Source organism: Bison bison, unplaced genomic scaffold (genome assembly GCF_000754665.1).
Source record: "Bison bison bison isolate TAMUID 2011002044 unplaced genomic scaffold, Bison_UMD1.0 scf7180017864037, whole genome shotgun sequence".
Classification (NCBI taxonomy): Eukaryota; Metazoa; Chordata; class Mammalia; order Artiodactyla; family Bovidae; genus Bison; species Bison bison.
Window position 1 is genome coordinate 10,992,857 of NW_011494609.1, and position 21,711 is coordinate 11,014,567.

A 21,711-nucleotide genomic window follows, 5' to 3' on the forward strand; every position below is an offset into this window, starting at 1 on the left:
GTGGATATTGAAGAATCCTTGCATCCCTGGGATAAAGCCCACTTGGTCATGATGTATGATCTTTTTAATATGTTGTTGGATTCTATTTGCTAGAATTTTGTTAAGGATTTTTGCATCTATGTTCATCAGTGATATTGGCCTGTAGTTTTCTTTTTTTGTGGCATCTTTGTCAGGTTTTAGAATCAATATAGTGAAAATGAGTATACTACCCAAAGCAATCTATAGATTCAATGCAATCCATATCAAGCTACCAACAGTATTTTTCACAGAGCTAGAACAAATAATTTCACAATTTGTATGGAAATACAAAAAACCTCAAATAGCCAAAGCAATCTTGAGAAAGAAGAATGGAACTGGAGGAATCAACCTGCCTGACTTCAGGCTCTACTACAAAGCCACAGTCATCAAAACAGTATGATACTGGCACAAAGACAGAAATATAGATCAATGGAACAAAATAGAAAGCCCAGAGATAAATCCACACACCTATAGACACCTTATCTTTGACAAAGGAGGCAAGAATATACAATGGAGAAAAAACAATCTCTTTAACAAGTGGTGCTGGGAAAACTGGTCAACCACTTGTAAAAGAATGAAACTAGAACACTTTCTAACACCATACACAAAAATAAACTTAAAATGGATTAAAGATCTAAACATAAGACCAGAAACTATAAAACTCCTGGAGGAGAACATAGGCAAAACACTCTTTGACATACATCACAGCAGGATCCTCTATGACCCACCTTCCAGGATATTGGAAATAAAAGCAAAAATAAACAAATGATACCTAATTAAAATTAAACGCTTCTGCACAACACAGGAAACTATATGCAAGGTGAAAAGACAACCTTCAGAATGGGAGAAAATAATAGCAAATGAAGCAACTGACAAAGAATTAATCTCAAAAATACACAAGCAATCCTGCAGCTCAATTCCAGAAAAATAAACGACCCAATCAAAAAATGGTCCAAAGAAGTAAACAGACATTTCTCCAAAGAAGACATACAGATGGCTAACAAACACATGAAAAGATGCTCAATATCACTCATTATTAGAGAAATGCAGATCAAAACCACAATGAGGTACCATTTCACGCCAGTCAGAATGGCTGCTATCCAAAAGCCTACAAGCAATAAATTCTGGAGAGGGTGTGGAGACAAAGGAACTCTCTTACACTGTTGGTGGGAATGCAAACTAGTACAGCCACTATGGAGAACAGTATGGAAATTCCTTAAAAAACTGGAATAGAACTGCCATACGACCCAGCAATCCCACTGCTGGGCATACACACTGAGGAAACCAGAATTGAAAGAGACACGTGTACCCCAATGTTCATCGCAGCACTGTTTATAATAGCCAGGACATGGAAACAACATAGATGTCCATCAGCAGACAAATGGATAAGAAAGCTGTGGTACATATACACAATGGAGTATTACTCAGCCATTAAAAAGAATACATTTGAATCAGTTCTAATGAAGTGGGTGAAACTGGAGCCTATTATACAGAGTGAAGTAAGCCAGAAAGAAAAACACCAATACAGTATACTAATGCATATATATGGAATTTAAAAAGAAGGTAATGATAACCCTGTATGCAAGACATCAAAAGAGACACAGATATATAGAACAGTCTTTTGGACTCTGTGGGAGACGGTGAGGGTGGGATGATTTGGGAGAATGGCATTGAAACATGTATATTATCACATGTGAAACAAATCGCCAGTCCAGTTTTGATGCATGACACAGGATGTTCGGGGCTGGTGCACTGGGATGACCCAGAGGGATGGGATGGGGAGGGAGGTGGGAGGGGGGTTCAGGATAGGGAACACATGTACACCCGTGGTGGATTTATGTCAATGTATGGCAAAACCAATACAATATTGTAAAGTAATTAGCCTCCAATTAAAAAAAAAATATATATATATATATAAAGGGACTATGCTTTGATTCTTTGGTGCAGGAGAGAAATAACGTAGAGCCTGGTCATCTAGGGTACAGCCTAGGGAGCAGAAAGCCATATCCTTCCTATTTTCTCCTACAGAAAAATCATCTTTCACCTTCCAAGAAACTCTCTGAGTGTTCTCATTGACCAGCATCTTCTGGTCCCAGCATATGGGCACTGATGCCCACTTGCATTCATGCAACCTTGTTCCCTTTTGTGTGAACAATCTATATGGCTTAGAAACGGGTTCTTCTTCCCATTTCATATATGATGACATCAAGGATGCAGACAGAATAAGCTAATACTTGCTCAAGGGCCCAGTTCCTTAGGATTCAGAGATACCATTAGAACTCAGTTCTGATTCTTGGTCAAATCCTCTCCCTATAGACCTGCAAAGACCTCAAAGGGAAGCGGAGATGAAACAAAGATGGTGTTTACTGCTGCCTTCAAAGCAGGCTTACTTGGCAACACTCGGTTTCTCTTTTTCCTGTTTCCATCCTCTCAGTTCTTGAAAGTCCTGCTAGACATAGCTTTTCAATAAATAAGAAGGGTCACGCAGTAGGAACATACCCAGTCATTCAGTATGTGCCTTATATAATGTGTGAACACTTTCTTTTCATGTAATGGAGCATTAAAATGGTCCCCACTTGACCTCAACTAGCCACAGAAAACTGACCAAGTTTTAATTAATGATTTCTGGTTTTGTAAGTGTATCTTCTAGCTAATTACCCAAAGTGCTTACATTATGCTAACAGGATTGCAGATTTTTGAAATAGTGTGTGCACTGTGTTAAATTTTGTTCTTTATGATAATGATGCATCTAAAGTCAATGAACTATAATTCTGTCAAGTCAAGGCCAAGTCCACTTTCCTCTGATTGAACATGTGCTCACCATTGGAACTGTTGTCCATATGGTGGATGAATGACTCTGTTTAGCATGATCACATTTATAAATGCTATATCCCATCAAGTTTGGTTCATTTTCTGATGAAAAAAAAAAGATATAATGGTATTCAACTGCACTTATACATTGTCTCTGTCTCCACTAGGATCTTTTAGTAATGAAGAGACTGCTCTCAGTCCACATAGGAATTAATAGATAATCTTCTTCAGCTACTCAACTGAGAAGGCTTAGCAATGAAGCTGAATTTTATTGTAACTCTTTTACTATAGATGGGTCAAATATTGTATTTCTCTGGTGAAAATTCTTCAAGGAAAAGAAAGCATTTGTGTTTTTGACATGAACAATCCTATAAATTTCTCACATTCTATCAGCATTTTGATGTTTCAGGGCTTTGTAACACATTTTTATATAATTTGTAAATTCCATAGCATTTTCAGATTTCCTGATTTGCTGCCTTATGGATATATTTTAAAAATCCTACATTTGGCTGAATTTTCAGGTTGTGTGTATTAGTCTAGATCTGGCTCCCAATTTGCAGTTAACTTTGAGAAAGGCATCGATAGCATTTATAGACTTTTCAAACAGTTTACCAAAATTAAGCACATAAATAAAAATCAAAGTCTTTTTCCTCTGATTTTTAAGGTTCAATAATATTTATCCTTACCATAATGAACATATTATCCATAAGAAGGAGTTTTATAATTTATGAAACCAGACCTTAAAAGATGCAATAAACTTTTATAATAAAAAGAAGTATGATCATCTCAATAAATGATGAAAAGGTAGCTGATAATATCTAAAACGCAATCCTGATTGAAACAACATGAAGAAAAATAAAGTTTTCTAAAAATAGGAATATAGAATCATTTTTAGGACTCAAAGTGCTTTGGCAAAAGAAGAAAAAGACAAAATCCAGCAGTTTAGTTCAGTCGACTAAACTCTTTGTGACTGCATGGACTGCAGCACACCAGGCTTCCCTGCACAGCACCAACTCCCAGAGCTTCCTCAAACTAATGTCCATCTAGTCGATGAAGCCATTAAGCCATCTCATCCTCTGTCATCCCCTTCTCCTCCTACCTTCAATCTTTCCCACCATCAGGGTCTTTTCCAGTGAATCAGTTCTTCACATCAGGTGGCCAAAGTATTGGAGTTTCAGTTTCAGCATCTGTTCTTCCAAAGAATATTCAAGACTGATTTCCTTTAGGATGGACTGGTATGATCTCCTTGCCATCCAAGGAACTCTCAAGAGTCTTCTTCAATACCACAGTTCAAAAGCATCAATTCTTCAGCACTCAGCTTTCTTTATACCCCAACTCTCACATCCATACATGACTACTGGAAAATCCATACATGACTACTGGAAAATCCATAGCCTTCACTAGATAGACTTTTGTTGGCAAAGTAATGTCTCTGCTTTTTATTATGCTGTCTAGGTTGGTCATAGCTTTTTTCCAAGGAGCAAGCATCTTTTAATTTCATGGCTGCAATCACCATCTGCAGTGATTTTGGAACCTCCAAAAGTAGTCTCTCACTGTTTCCGTTGTTTCCCCATCTATTTGCCAGGAAGTGATGGGATCTTCATTTTTTTGAATGTTGAGTTTTAAGTCAGAGTTTTCATTCTCTCTTTCACTTTCATCAAGAGGCTCTTTAGTTCTTCTTCACTTTCTGCCATAAGTGTGGTATCATCTGCATATCTGAGGTTACTGATGTATCCAGTAGATACATGAATATAGCAAAGAATATAGACATAATGATCTCCAAAAAACAAGTACAAATTCATTAAAAGATGCTCACTTATCTATGAGCATCCCTTCATAGATCATAGCCTTGTTGTGGCAAAAGGGCTTGTGTAAGTCAATGAAGCTATGCCATGCAGGGCCTCCCAAGATGGATGGGTCAGAGTGAAGAGTTCTGACAAAACGTAATCTCCTGGTGGAGTGAAGGGAAAACCACTCCAGCATTCTTGCTACAATAACCCTGAATAATGTGAAAAAGCAAAAAGATATGACACCAGAAGATGAGTTCCCCAGGTCAGAAGGTGTGAAATTAAAAGATGCTTTCTCCTTGGAATGAAGGCTATGGCAAACCTAGACAGCGCAATAAAAAGCAGAGATGTCACTTTGCAACAAAGGTCTGTATAGTCAAAGCTATGGTTTTTTCAGTAGTCATGTATGGATGTGAGAGTTGGACCATAAAGAAGGCTGAGCACCAAAGAATTGATGCTTTCAAATTGTAGTTCTGAGAAGACTCTTAAGAGTCCCTTGGACAGCCAGGAAATCAAACCAGTCCATCCTAAAGGAAATCAGTCTTGAAGATTCATTACAAAGACTGATGCTGAAGCTGAAATTCCAATCAGGTCACCTGATGCAAAGAACTGACACCTTGGAAAAGACCCTGATGCTGGAAAAGATTGAAGATAAAAGGAGAAGAGGGTGGCAGAGGATGAGATGGTTAGACAGCATCATTGACTTAATTGACATGAATTTGAGTAAACTCTGGGACACACTGGCGCACAAGGGAGCTGGCGTGCTGCAGTTCATAGAGTGTCAAAGAGTCAGACATGACTTAGTGAGTGAACATTTATAAGCAAAGGCAAAAAGTAATACAAAAATTAGTAAAATCATGTAAATTAAAATAATGAGATATATACCATATTGATGAAGATCAAAAAAAGTAATAGTGCACGTGTCTGAGGGAAAAATGAACCCCAACCGGTGGAAATAAAATAGCTCCATCTTTTACTAAGCAACTTCACAATACATTTTAGCACTAAAATATACAGAATTCCACTCCAAGGATTTACCAAAGAGCCTCTTTTCCACTATATCTTTCTATTGAACTGATTGATAAGCAGAGAGGTCCACTGAAACATGGTTCTTAGTCTTGTGGAATAGGAAAGATCTAAAGTCAACTAGCATTAAATGATTAAAGAATTAGAACAAGAATTAGAAAAAACAAGCAGCAATAGTGTGTACATACTCTATGCCCTACCACCAGTTTAAGAATTTATATGTCTCTACCACCTTATGAAGGAGGACCTGTGATTAATCCATTTTACAGATAAGGAAGCTGAGGAACTGAGTGCCTTCCTGATTACCTAGTTTCTCCCAGTGTACTGGAGATTGCTTGCTGTGTAACAGATAACCCCTAAGCTTGGTGACTTAACAATGATAATGAATTCTTACGATCTTCGGATTTCTTTGGGGCAGGAGTCTGAGTACGGCTTAGTCGAGTGCTCTAGATGAAGGTCTCTCAGCGCCGCAGTCAGGTTTCTGGCCAGGAATGCAGTCATCTCAAAGTCCAAGCCCACTTGTGTGGTTGCTGGCAGGATCCAGCTTCTCACAGAACTTTGTTTGAAGAAAACCCTTGAGGAACTCTCTTTACAGGTAGGCTTACAATGTAACAGCTCACATTTCCCCAGAGTGAGGGTTCTGACCTGAGAGAGAGAAGCTGACAAAGAGGATGCCATCTTTTGTAACCATAGCAAACTGCCCTGGATCCACCACGTAGTGGGTGCTTAGTAATTGGACAATAATCACTATTTTGTAAAGACAAAGCACAATTTTATATGTGCTTAAAGGAGAAAAGGTCAGTTTTCATTCCAATCCTAAAGAAAGACTATGCTAAAGAATCTTCAAACTACTGCACAGTTGCACTCATTTCGCACACTAGCAAAGTAATGCTCAAAATCCTTCAAGTTAGGCTTCAACAGTACATGAACCAAGAACTTCCAGATGTGCAAACTGGACTTAGAAAAGGAAGAGGAACCAGAGATCACATTACCAGCATCGACTGGATCATAGAAAAAGGAAGAGAAATCCAGAAAAATATCTAATTCTGCTTCATTGACTATGCTAAAGCCTTTAACTGTGTGGATCACAACAAACTGGAAAATTCTTAAACAGATGGGAATACCAGACCACTTTACCTGTCTCCTGCAAAACCTGTATGCATGTCAAGAAGAAACAGTTAGAACTGGACATGAAACAAAGGACTGGTTCCAAATTGGGAAAGAAGTACGTCAAGGCTGTATATTGTCACCCTGCTTATTTAACTTATATGCAGAGTATGTCATGCAAAATGCCAGTCTGGATGAAGCACAAACTGGAATCAAGATTGCCAGGAGAAATATCAATAACTTCAGATATGTAGATGACACCACCCTTATGGCAAATATTTTCATTAATCATCAAACATCTGTTTAAATATTCTGTGAATATTCATATGAATTAAGTTTTAAATAATTAATATTGTATGTGTTTCTGTTGTAATTTTGCATGTTATGCATTTTGATAATTTTTTGGTCTATTCCCAAGGAGTAAAAGGTGTAGGAATAATTTTGCTCGTTTCATCTTACTTTATAAAACAACCAGTAGCTGATACTGAAGAAAGTAGCTCCGAAAGTATTGAGTTGGCCAAAACATTTGTTTGCATTTTTCCATGACTATTGCATGACATCTTTCCAAACAAACTTTTTGGAAAACTCAACATTAAAAACTACTATAATGTTTTTTTCATCCCTGATTTTGAATTCTTTATAAATAAGATGAATTAAAACCATTTATCTATTAGAATGATGTTATGAAAGGCTGTCTAAGCCACCACAGAAATCTTTTTCATACATTATATATGAGATACAGAACTAAAGCAGATGTGTGAGTATTGCTAGTATATACCACTCCTCTAACTTCACATCCTTCCATATGGGCTTCCCTGATAGCTCAGTTGGTAAAGACTCTGCCTGCAAAGCAGGAGACCCCAGTTCGATCCCTGGGTTGAGAAGATCCGCTGAGAAGGGATAGGCTACCCACTCCAGTATTCTTGGGCTTCCCTTGTGGCTTAGCTGGTAAAGAATCTGCCTGCAATGCGGGATACCTGGGTTCAGTCCTGGGGTTATGAAGATTCCCTGACAAAGGGAAAGGCTACCCTCTCCAGTATTCTGGCCTAGAGAATTCCAAAGAGTCGGACATGACTGAGTCACTTTCACTTACATCCATATACTTTTTTTTTTTTTTTATCAGTAATACCTTTAAATCAGACGTCAGCAAACTGAACCATAAGTCAAATCCTGCTCAAAACCTGCTTTTGTAAATAAGTGTTATTGAAACATGATTGTGCTGATTTATGTATTTGGCTTCCTCTGTAGCTCAATGAATAAAGAGTATGCCTCCAGTGCAGAAGACCTGGGTTCGATTCCTGGGTCGGGAAGATCCCCTGGAGAAGGAAATGGCAACCCACTCCAATATTCTTGACTGGAGAATCCCATGGACAGAGGAGCCTAGGAGGCTACAGTCTATGGGGTCACAAGAGTCGGACACGACTGATCAACTAAGTACCCACACACACATGTATTTTCTATCACTGCTTTCATGCTTCAATGACAGAAAAAAGGAATGTCACAGACTTGCAAACATAAAATATTTGTGACAGATTGCAAACCAATTTGTTCTTTGGCCTTTTATAGAAAAAGATTTCCAATCACTGAAAATATTGAGAATTTCTATCCATGAACATAGTATAATGAATAGTCCATCTCCATTTATTTAGGTCTTCTATAATTGTTAGCAACAACTTTTGCAGTTTTCAATAGGCCAATCTTGCATTTATCTTGTTAAAATTTATCTCCAAATATTTCATGCTTTAATGCAATATTATTGCTTTTTAAAAATTTCAGTTTCCAATTACCTGTTACATATATAGATACAATTAGCTTTAAATTTTATATTTTGATGTATCCATGTGTTCTATGACTTTGCTAAACTCACTTATTTTTCTAGCAACTGTTTTATAGGCACTTTTGATCATCTATAAATAATTCTGTCATCCATGAGGGAAGGCAGTTCCATTCTTCTTTTCTAATATATGTGCACTTTATTTCTTTTACTTTTTCTATTGTTCTTGCTAGAATCTTCAGAATAACCTTGAATAAAAAGGTCAAGACCAGAACTCCTTGTCTCTTTCTTGATCTTTGGTGGAAAATAGTTTTTACAATTGAGTAAAAAAATGATGCTAGTTGGGACTTTTTTCAAATCTTTTCTCAAGTTATTCCATTTTACAACTAGTTTACTATGAGATTTTTACCAGGGTCTTATCAGATTGCTGAATTCTATAAAATATTTTTTATTCTTTCTTTGTATTCATTCAAGTAATCATATTGTGCTTCTTTGTTGGTCTGTTGATATGAAGAATTTCATTAACTAATCTTTGAATTTAAACCAACCTTGCATTCCTAGATTAAATTTCACTTGGTCATATTTTTTTTTTATATGTTGATAAACCTAACTTGCTAACATTTGGTTACGGATTTTTATGTCTAGGTTTGTTGTAGATTTTGATCAGTAGTTCTAAGGTATTTATTTGATTTTGGCATTGAGATGATGTTGGCCTCATAAAATCAGTGATAAAGTACACCTTCCTCTTGTATTTTCTGAAAGACTTCATGTAAAATTGGTATTTTTTTAAGTGTTAGCTAACCTCACTACTGAAGCTGTCTCGGCTTTGAATATTCTTGTAGGAGATTTTTAACAATAAATTAAAAGTATTTATAGATATGGGACTATTAAGGTTATCTAATTTTTCCAGACTGTTCTTTGAGAGTTTGTTTTGTCCCAGAAATTTATTATTTAATAAAACTTTTCAAATTTATTGGCACAAAATTATTCCTAATATTTTTCTATTATCCTCTTAATTCAAGTAAGGGCTGCAGTGATAGCCTCTTTCATGATTTTTATTTGTAGCTTATATCTCTCCCTTCTTCTTGACCAGTCCTGATAGAGGTTTATCTATCATATATTTTTTTTGAAGAACTATATTTTTGTTTTATTGATTTTTTCTTTAGTTTTTTTATGTTTTCTTATTTCATCGATTTCAGTTTTTCTCGCTATTAATTTCCTTATTTCTCCTAACTTTGGATTTTATTTGCTCTTTTTGAATAGCTTCTGAAGGGGGATCACTGATGTGCGATCTTTTTCCTTTTCCAACACAAACATTAATGCTACAAACTTCCATCTAAGTGTTGCTTTTAACTGCATTCCATGCATTTTGATATACTGTATTTACATTCTTATTCAACTCAAAAATATATGTGTGTGTATATGTGTATATATATATATATATCTTCTAATTATTTTGGTGATTTCTTCTTTGACTCATGAGTTATTTAGAATTGCATTGTTTAATTTTCAAATATTTGAGGTTTTTCCCAGATACATTTCTGTTATTGATCTCAATGTTAGTTTTTCTGTGGAACTAGAACATCAGTTCAGTCGCTCAGTTGTGTCCAACTCTTTGCGACCCCATGAACCACAGCATGCCAGGCCTCCCTGTCCATCACCAACTCCCAGAGTTCATCCAAACCCATGTCCATTGAGTCAGTGATGCCATCCAACCATCTCGTCCTCTGTCATCAACCTTCTCCTTCTGCCCTCAATCTTTCCCAGCAACAGGGTCTTTTCAAATGAGTCAGCTCTCCACATCAGGGGGCCGAAGTATTGGAGTATCAGCTTCAACATCAGTCCTACCAATGAACACCCAGGACTGATCTCCTTTAGGATAGACTGGTTGGATCTCTTTGCAGTCCAGGGGACTCTCAAGAGTCTTTTCCAACACCACAGTTCAAAACATCAATTCTTTGGCTCTCAGTTTTCTTTAGAGTCCAACTCTCACATCCATACATGCCACTGGAAAAACCATAGCCTTGACTAGGCGGACATTTGTTGACAAAGTAATGTCTCTGCTTTTCAATATGCTGTCTGCTGCTGCTGCTGCTGCTAAGTCACATCAGTCGTGTCCGACCCTGTGTGACCCATAGACAGCGGCCCACCAGGCACCCATCCCTGGGATTCTCCAGGCAAGCATACTGGAGTGGGATGCCATTTCCTTCTCCAGTGTAGGAAAGTGAAAAGTGAAAGTGAAGTCGCTCAGTCGTGTCCGACTCTTAGCAACCCCATGGACTGCAGCCTACCAGGCCCTCCGTCCATGGGATTCTCCAGGCAAGAGCACTGGAGTGGAATATGCTGTCTAGGTTGGTCATAACTTTCCTTCTCAGGAGTAAGCATGTTTTAATTTCATGGCTGCAGTTACCATCTGCAGTGATTTTGGAGCCCAGAAAAATAAAGTCAGCCAATGTTTCCACTGTTTCCCCATCTATTTGCCATGAAATGATGGGACCGGATGCCATGATCACAATTTTCTGAAAGTTGAGATTTAAGTCAGCTTTTTCACTCTCCTCTTTCACTTTCATCAAGAGGCTTTTTAGTTCCTCTTCACTTTCTGCCATAAGGGTGATGTCATCTGCATATCTGAGGTTATTGATATTTCTCCTGGCAATCTTGATTCCAGCTTGTGCTTCTTCCAGCCCAGCATTTCTCATGAGGTACTCTGCATATAAGTTAAATAAGCACAGGGACAGTATACAGCCTTGATGTACTCCTTTTCCTATTTGGAACCAGTCTGTTGTTCCATGTCCAGTTCTAACTGTTGCTTCCTGTGCATACAGGTTTCCCAAGAGGCAGGTCAGGTGGTCTGGCATGCCCATCTCTTTCAGAATTTTCCACAGTTTATTGTGATCCACACAGTCAAAGTCTTTAGCATAGTCAGTAAAACAGAAATAGATATTTTTCTGGAACTAGAACATAATCTGTATTAATTTATCTTATAACATCTATTGAACTTTTTATTATGGCCCAAAATACTATCTCTGGGTAACTGCTCCATGTGCACTCAAAACTAGCATGGAATCTGCTGTTCTAGGATGTAGAGTTCTATAAATCTCAGTTCAGTCAAAATGATTGATAGTGATATTAAAGTCATCTATATTTCAAATATTATTTCTTCTGCCCCTATCTTCTCTTTTTGAGACTGTCACTACCCAGTGTTAGAATATTTGATATTGTTCTACAGCTCTAGGACAACCTATTCTGTTTTTTTCACTCTTTTGCACTTTTTGTTTTAATTTGGATAATTTCTGTTGGCCTAGCTTCAGGTTCACTAATTATTTTATCTACTGTATTCAATCTGCTAATTAGATTAAGGAATTCCTTACATCTAATATTGTAGAAATATTGTTTCTAACATTTTATTTATCTATCTTTCTCTTTTGTATGGTTTTAATGTTCTTTCTGAATCCCTTACCTGTCTATGGTTATTAGTCATAGTTGTCATAAAGTTCTTATTCGACAGTTTCATACTAAGCTTTCAAGACTGTTGATGATTTCCTCTCTGGTCCTTCTTGCTTGCTTATTTCTTTTTTTTTTTTTTGTATCTTACAACATTTTATTATCTTATAATACTCTGATGCATAAAAGAGTAGAAGCTGAATTGGGCTATACTTATTTCCAGTTCTTTACTTCTTCCTGCTTGTATGTCCAGGATCTTGTTCTCTCACTCTCTACCAAACATGAGATTGTTTACATATGCCATAGCTCCTTGTAGGATATTTTAAATTCTTTGCAGACTAACTTTACCCAGTTGCCTGTGACTTCTGCTCTGTGATTTATTCCAAGAAAAGTATGATTTTGTAGATTAACCATCTCCTTTTGGTGGTTAGAATGGAAGTGATATTCTTTTGTGTCTTTCTCCATCCTTTTCAGAAATGGAATTCTATGTTTTAAATTTGAATTAATTCATATATCTTCTCTAGAAGTTCTCTTTTGGTAGAACCTACCTGCTTTAGCAATGCTGTTTGCCTTTCAAATTCATTGTGGAGGGTCCCCTTAGATACATAGTTAACTTCCTTTGTCTCTTTGGTGGAGCTGAAACAGGGAAGAGAAGGCACAGCAGTAGTCTCTGTCACTGTGACCTGAGGACACCAATAAGTAAATGATGAGTTATGGGGGAAACTATAGGAAGAAGTGTATCCCCTCTTGTTTCATTTCCCCATACACAAAGTCTGAAGTTTCCCACATGAGTGGGTGACCTCTCACCTGTTCAGGTCCCACGTAGGTTCTGGGGACACAGAAACCAGCAGCTCTTCTCTAGAGCACATATTTGGCCCATGCTTCAGGCTTTCTCTAGAAAGAAGGAGTTGTCTTCACCTGTGGTTATTCTCCCCAAATCTTCAGATTCAGATCAGAATATGAGAAACCCTATCAGCCTTTCAAGGCCTAGACCACACCCTCCTAAGTCCCAGAAGGGGGAAAAGCAACATAGCAGTATCATCTGATTCAACCAACTACTGTTTTCCCAGAAATCTCCCTTATCTTCTGTTTTATTATTTCTAAGTTTATTTTTCAAAATAGTTTCATATGGATCTTTTATATGGATCATGTTTATGATCATAGCATAGACAAATGGGCTATATCTCCTTGAATGCAAGCACTTTAAGGTGTTTTAATTGTGCTGTCTTAGTGCAATGATCTAACAGTTATTTAATAACATTAAATGGTATTAATAGTACATTGTATTTCTAGACCACGCTTAGAAGGGAAGTCTGCAATATTGGTATTCACCTTGTAGTCTCAGATGTGTGCATTGTGGGAAGTCTTCAAATGTCCTCCCCCTGAAGCATTCTTGTTTACATTCATTTTAAGTCCCTGGGAACACAACAAATTAAGTTAGTTACACACAAGATGTCTACTTCTGTAGTCATTCTACTGTGATTTCTGTGAATAATTTATCAACCAGTTAAGGCTCATCAAATCTGGCTTTTTATGTGGAAACTATCTGTAAGGTCTCTTACTGTTTATCTCAACGTTTGAAATGCTATCATTTTAAATAAACATGTTTCTCCCTAAACAAGAATTTCATTATCAGAAGAAAGAAAAAAGAGTCTTGGCACATCAGGGGCCTGTCTGCTGGGATGTGTGTTCAGCATCCGTCACCTCCCCGTGTTGTCTGATGCCCTTGAGTTCATTGTCTTCCGTCACCTCCCCGTGTTGTCTGATGACCTTGAGCTCATTGTCTCCCTGTTTTTACTCCTGTTGGCATCACCATTCCTCTTTATTTTATTTTATTCCAGGTGCTGGGGTTCCCCAGTTCCAACCGATTGCCCTGAATGGCCGAATTCAGGTCCTCAGCAATGGGTCTCTGTTGATCAAGCACGTGGTGGAAGAAGACAGTGGCTACTACCTGTGCAAGGTCAGCAACGATGTGGGCGCGGACGTCAGCAAGTCCATGTACCTCACGGTGAAAAGTAAGGAAGACGAGCTCTTCATTTTACCTAAATAGGGCTCTGGGGCTTCCATTTTCAGTGGTCTCCACGCACACTGTTTAAAAACAAAACAAAACAAAATGTGGTTTGTTGCAGCTGGGGGGGTTGATGCTTTCCTGTCTTAAATATACAGTTGAAGAGGCTAGTAGAAGTTCAGCGACTGTCAGAATATGCAGAGTGTGCATCAGAATATGTGTCCAGGGCAGGGAGCCCTGGGCTTCCCTCCCTCCACTCCCCTGGCCATGGTTTCAGGCTCTGAGCAGCCCAGCCGATGAGTGGGTTGCTGCCTTTGGCACCCAGATTTCTCTCCTGTTGATTTTATCATGGAAAAGCCTAGTGCAAGGTCTCAGATGTGTTCTTTTCAGTGGTCTCTTCATGCTTTTTGTCATTTGCAAGCTTGTCCATAGATTTCCTTCTTTAAGATCACTGTGAAATCAAGAAACTGGAAACCTCATTATTAACATACATCCCTACAAGAAGATAAAGCATATAGGATTATACTTAGCGTCCATGTTGCTGACAGATCTTATAGGAAAGGGTGAAATTATTTTTGTACTTTGGTTGCTAAACCACCAAAGAGAGGACATAAAGTAGACCAGCTTCTACTGAGCATTGCTCACTAGCAAATGGTTGTACATCTAGTTTACACTGAATGGCTTACGTCTTTCTTCATTTATATGCTTTGCTACTGTGTAGATTGAGATGTCTTCCTGACCACAAGCTTTAATCAGACTTCCTCTTGTTTAACTATGCTGTGTATAGGTTTTCAAGGATCTCTACCATCTTATTTATTAGGAGATTGGACTTAAAAGTGAATTTCAGTGCTATGTGTGAGAGAGACAGAGACTTAAAGACTAGCTACAAGAATTTATTCCAGTTAATCTATTTTTTTCTAATATGACAATGAAAATATCAAGCTATCTATTGCTATACTTTTGTTTTTTTGTTTTTTATTTTTTTTTATTTTTTTTAATTTTATTTTATTTTTAAACTTTACATAATTGTATTAGTTTTGCCAAATATCAAAATGAATCCGCCACAGGTATACATGTGTTCCCCATCCTGAACCCTCCTCCCGAAACATGTAAAATATCATGTATGAAACGAGATGCCAGTCCAGGTTTGATGCATGATACTGGATGCTTGGGGCTAGTGCTATACTTTTGTATCATTAACAGATTATAGTTCTGAAATAAGGTTGCTTTGAAATATTAATACATTGTGCACATATCAATACATAATTTTGACTGCTAAATGTCATATTCTAGAGAAACTGATTTGCAATAATTAGAGGACAAAAAGTCATATCACTTAAATCCAAAGTTGAAGTGGTAATTTTTAAAAATAATAAATTGATGAAATATTAAGGAAACTCAAGATTTGAGGACCAACATTGACCAATATTGATCCATTTTTCCCAAACAAAAAGAATATATTTTGCATGCTAAAAATAGCATATTTTAATGAAAAATGATTCTATTTTCCAAAACAATAAATGAGAAGACGAGCATCATTTTACATTTTTACAAATGCCTTTAAAATATGGTTTTATAGAAGACTGTTCAGTTCTGATATCTCTTTCTACATTTAGACTATTAAAATATACTGTTCTGGTTGAATTAATAAAGAAAATTTAGCTTTGTACAGACATATTGTCAGAAAAGGAAAGAATATTTTAGTAGCTTTCTCAGATAATTGTGGATATTCTTCAGTGATTCTATACCAAAACTCAATCAGTCGTGGTTTTCAATAAAATAGTTACCATGTGGAATTTGAAATAACATTAATGACTTTTCATACTTGGTTACACTATTCCATTGGTCTTTCTTGCCCTTTAAATAGAAACTGCACACAGTCACAATTTTGTAACACACTATGAAAGCGAAAGTGAATGTCGCTTAGTTGTGTCCAGCTCTTTGTGACCCCATGGACTATACAGCGCATGTACAGTACAGTACATTTCTCCAGGGCAGAATACTGGAGTGGATGGCCGTTCCCTTCTCCAGGGGATCTTCCCAACCCAGGGATCGAACCCAGGTCTCCCGCATTCCAGGCAGATTCTTTACCAGCTGAGCCACAAGCGAAGCCTGTAACACACTATATTGGTCATTTTAAAAACATTGGTTCACTGAGTTACACCAGTCTAACACATGTTTGACTGAGGCATTTCACTGGTGGTGGTGGTCACTCAGTTGCTAAGTTGTGTCGCACTCTTTTTGACCCCTTCGGCTGTAGCCCACCAGGCTCCTCTGTCCATGGGATTCCCAGGCAAGAATACTGGAGTAGGTTGCCATTTCCTTCTCTAGGGGATCTTCCTGCAAAAATCACATTCATTAATGTTACCACTTATCTCCCAAGCAAGGTGGTTAAGAATAACAATTAAAAAAAAATTGTTTTCTATCCCACTAATACATATCTAGGCTCTAATAGATACAGAACCCTCTGAAGGATGTAAATACAGTCAACCATGGACCTTGCCTTCATGAATGAAAGAATGTATGTTTTGAGAAAGAAGACAGCAAGGCAGGAGTACAGCCTGCTAATCACAGTGCAAGGAAAAGAGTAAGGTGCACAGAGATGCCTGGGAGGACAGCACCATCATTTTGAGGAGATTAAGGGAAGTGTCAGGGTGAAAAAATCTTTTAAAATGGGTAGAATTTGAAAATGCAGAAATTGAAGGTTTCCCCACATCTCTCTCCATATTTTTGATGCTGGTATTAGAGTAGACATGGGACCACAAAGATGTCCACTTCCTCTTAATGGGCTTTCCCTCCTTGGGACCATCAGGCCTGAGTGTGGACAGCTCTGCTCCAGCAGAGGGCACCCCTGTCAGGACAGAGGGGGGGACACCTGGAACACACAGGTTCCCATCCCTTGTAGAATTAGTGACTACAGAACAGCACTCAGGGTGCCAGAGTTTTTAGTCCTGAAGGATGCAGTTTGAAAGATAGAGTTGTTGAGGGTAAGCAGAGGCATGGGAGGGAGAGAGAGCAAATATAAGAGATCAAAAGACTCAAAGTGAGGGGTAACTGTGTTTGAATGTTGTACCAGGTAAGTGGAGGGGACCAGAGAAAGAAAAATTCATAGTGAGTGTTTGTTCATCAAAGACAGATGTTCTTAGAGCTGGCCAATCTTAGTTTCTGTCTCTCAAACCATATAGACTATTAGCAGAGAGGTGCATCTATGAAACAGTTCATTTTACCAGTTCTTGATAACCCTCAGGTAGCTTTGTACAAGATTGAAGTCAGGAGGACAAGGGGATGACAGAGAATGAGATGATTGGATGGCATCACCAACTTGACGGACATGAGTCTGAGCAAACCAGACACGGAAGCTTAGCGTGCTGCAGTCCACAAGACCGCAGAGTCAGACATGACTGAGTGACTAAACAACAAGCTTTGTACATAATTTCAACTTCAGGCATCTGGTATCTTTAACCCTCTAAAAGCACAATGTTTAAACTCTGAAAAGCAAAAACATAATTTCAAGAAGAGATATAAAAGCACAGAGACAGAAGATACACAGTGACGCTGTTCCTCCAGTGATCACATTTAAACGAAAACAACAGCTAACAGAGCGATGGCTTGCACTTGATCTTCATGTACTTGCTTAACAACACTACTGAGTCTGTGAACACTGACAGGCTTAGGCTGAGCACATGGTCGTGGGAGACCTGCCAGTGGGTGTGTAGGTAGTTTTTACCAGGAAAACAGGAGACAGTGGAAACAGAGAGCCTCCACTCTGGCCTGGCACAGTCAAACTTGGTACCCAGCTGCCAAGCAAGCAGATTGTATGTCCCTGCAGCCATGGCGGGATTATACCTGACATTGCAGCAGAGAGGTTCTGGGCTCTTCTTATCTGATGCTACCCAGGCTTGCATCAGGCATGATTTCTTTAATGTTTCAAAAGAAACTGTACTGCCTTCAGTAAAAATATTAAGTATTCTCTATTTTCTATAAGTCATTAAAAAAAAAAAAAACTGGTCTGCAAATATTTTTAAATGCAATAGGACAGGGCTTTCTACCTGATCAGGTTTGTCAGGAAGTTAAAGTGGCTTCTCAGATGAGAGCTCTGGATGCCCAGGGAGGCTGGCACTGGAGTTTACATACACTTTAAAGACCCGAACACTACTACTAGAGCCTGGTTTGGAGGAGGACTCAGTGGATGCTGGGAATCAAGTCCTGGTGCAGACTGGGTTTCCTGTCTGGGAAGTTTTCTTACCACCGCTCCAATGATTTCAAAACCCACCACTCTAATAATAAAGCAATTTTATGAGTGCCTCCCTGCCATCTCCCATTTTGGAGTCAGACATAAAGAGGCCATGGGAAGGGAAGATAGCAGGCAACCATGTTTGGAATGAAAGGTCGTGAGATAGAAAGTCATCATGAGATAAAAAAATAATCAGTGCATATCCTTCCAGCTTTGTTGGTATTCCTGCTTCTGATTCACCATTATAATCTCAATGCTGATTTATCATTTATGAAAGATCATCCCAGGGATAGGGACCCAAAACACCAGATAATGTTCAGGACTTTTGGCAAAAAGGACAGGGGAACTGGGCTCGACTTTGAATCAAATTTGGCCTCTGGTGATCATGCTACATCCCTCACCCCAGGACCATCAGGGGCTGCAGAAGTCTTTCCCACCCCCACATCAGGGACCACTTGGGATCTGGGGAATGTGGTCTTTTGTGCTAAGAAAACAATTCCTGAAGCTGTGGAATCTTTCAAGTGGAAGAGCTATCTTCTCAGGTGCAAAAATTGCACCCTCCACTGTCCCAGGTTTCTGCCCCAGCCAATCTGAGCCTGTGTGCCTCCGGGAACACTGCTTTCCATGTGGATCTCTAGCCCACGATGCCAGGCAGCTCTTCTTTCATCCACCACTCTCACAGGTCCCTTCTGATTCCCACATGCTGTGCAATAGAGCATCCCTCATCAAACAGGAGCAGGTGCTTCCCTGGAGAGTCTGTTACTCGTGGAATCCACCCTCCCCCACCTCTGGATCCCAGAGTCCACCCATAGGTTCCAGTCTAGTCTTGGTCCTCAGGCCCCCGCTATGAGCAGGTCCCTGGGTCCCATGCCACCTGATCTCCGTGTTCCCAGAATGTAGGGATGCCTGAGTGTGCATGCACCAACTCCGGTCAGACAGTCCCCAGGTCCTGGCTGTTTCTGGATAGTAACATGATTTGACCTCAGGCTACCTCTTGTCCTGTTATTGCCAGAGTGGGTGTTGGGGTGGAATACAATATTTCATCACTCTACACCACCACCCCAAATAGAATCTGTTCATATCCACCCTTGGACAGTCCATTCAACCCCTGCAACTTCCTGCACTCATGTGCCACCTCAGGACTGACAGGTTCACCCACGAACACCTGCAGCCTTGCCCTGTGATGCTCTGGGGGGAGGAAGGAGCACTACCCTAGGCTGACCCCCAGGGAGGTCATGATGGCCTGAGGCCATCCCACAGGGTGCTCCCAGGTTCCCCTGGTCACTCTGAAAGGCCACTCTGTACTCCAAACATAAGAGATGCAGGTTTGTGTTTTCTCTTTGCTGCTCACAGAAGTAGCAGACTCACATTTGAATGCTCTGCTGTTGTTCAGTCGATCAGTCGTGTCTGACTCTTTGTGAACCCGTGAACTGCAGCACCCCAGGCTTCCTGTCCTTCACCATCTTCTGGACCATGCTCAAATTCCTGTTGATGATTCTTTCCAACCGTCTCATCCTCTGTCACCCCCTTCTCCTCCTGCCTTCAATCTTTCCCAGCATCAGGGTCTTTTCCATTGAGTCGGCTCTTTGCATCAGGGCCAAAGTATTGGAGCTTCAGCATCAGTTCTTCCAATGAATATTCAGAATTGATTTCCTTTAGAGTTGACTGGTTTAATCTCCTTACTGTCCAAGGGACTATTTAAAATTTTGTGTTCCTTAAACTGTCAAGATAGCTTATGTGTGTCTTAGTCTAATGCTACTTTCCCTCTATTATTTTAATTCAGAGAGCTTCTATATCAAACCTTCTGAACCTTGATTCCTGGGCCCTGAAGGACTGTGAATGATGCCATGGGGTTAAGCAACCCCTTGAAACCATATGTAAAAATGTATGTGTTTATCTGGGGGGGGGGGGCGCGGAACATGTAGCCTTCGTGATATCCTCAAAGGGATTCATGACGAGAAAAGGTCAGCATGACTTTTCTAGAAAATTAAGGCCCGGATGGCCTCAAATGAAGACTGTGTGTTGTACTTTTCAGGCAAATATCTCAGAACATTGGGCTGAAAGCTACAAGCCCACAACAACAGGGTCACGCAGGTGGAAGAGGAATAAACAACCGTGAACCAGTGGCAAACTAGCTATTACTGAAAACTAGGTTTTGATATTTCTTTATCAAATGAAAGATCACATCCACACCGTGGTGCAGCCTTGGGGCTGGTGAGACATAAATGGATCAAAGGTATGCGTAAAGCGGTCAGCAGTCAGGCTCAAAGGCATGCGTAAAGCGGTCAGCAGTCAGGCTCCAGGCCCACACTGCCTGGGTTCCGTCTGGTCCAGCCCGGTGCGCTGTGCAGGTGCCTCACCCTCTCTGCAGGACCGTGAAACACAGAGACAGTGCACACACCTCTCTCTGTGGCTGCAGTGGGGCTGACGTGAACCTTCACGTGTGAGGGCTCAGCCAGACACGTGGTTGGTGCAGGGTGAGGGCAGCTGTCATTGAGCTGGAGGCTGTGACTACTGGTGTCATTCCTAAATTACACCCCCCAAGATGGATCAGTGCCTCCAACAGACTACGAGGTGTCCTGACTCAAAATCACCCAGTTTACACACTTTCCTAACCGTGGGGCCCACCAGGCCCCCTGCACGGTATCCGACATGTACACGTATGTGCATGCTCATAGCCCTTGCCCTTCCCATCTGAAGTCCAGTTGACAAAAGTACCTGCAGCTTTGGTGATGATGTCTGTGTCAGAAGCAAAGGATGGAGCAGAGCCTGGAAAAGGAAGCATGGAGAAGTGGAGGGACCTGTTAGCTGGTGGGACCCCCAAGTGGCTGTATTGCTGATGGTGGGTGCTGGGTCCTGCCAGGGAGGGCAGCTGAACGTTTGCATTTCACATCTTCCCTGAGCCTGGAATCCCACCAGCAGAAGGTTCTTGGTGTTAAGAAGGGATCTGCGAGATGGGAAGGCTACTAGAGCAACTACGATTTGTCACCAGCCTGAATTTCAGTTCCCCTCCTCTCTAAATATAAAGCGTTAAATTGTGTCCTCCTAGAATTCATAGATTGATGTCCTAACCCCAGTACCCCCAGTTGAAACCTTGTTTGGGTATAGGATTTTTACAGATAAAATGTGTAAAAGGGGGTATTACTGGAGTCCTGTGGACCTCAGTCCAATAGGACTAGTGTCATACAAAAAGGGGAAATTTGGGCACAGACATGGAAGGAATCAGCCATGTGAAGACAGACACTGCACTTGGGCTTCCTCGGCCAAGGGAAGCTAGCAGAGGCAGGAAGGATTCTCCCCTCAGTCCTTCAGAAAGAACACTGCCCTGCCCACACCTTGGTTTCAGACTCCTGGCTCCAAAACTGTAGGAGAATAGATTTCTGTTACTTAAACCACCAGTTTGTGGCACTTTTTAATGATATCCCTGCATGCACTGAGTGACAGTAGAGATGTTTGGCTAAGTCTTGCGTTTGACTCAGAGCAAACACAGCAGCTAGGTCAC

At 39.9% G+C, this 21,711-nt stretch overlaps 1 protein-coding gene across 1 annotated transcript in view; it reads left to right on the top strand.

The window, feature by feature from the left end:
* DSCAM (Down syndrome cell adhesion molecule) overlaps nt 1–21,711 on the top strand; it is an 853,542-nt gene that overhangs the window by 613,267 nt on the left and 218,564 nt on the right. The window contains exon 12 of the mRNA XM_010835014.1: nt 13,809–13,982. Coding sequence (XP_010833316.1) covers nt 13,809–13,982 — 174 coding nt within the window. The remainder of the gene's footprint in view (nt 1–13,808; nt 13,983–21,711) is intronic.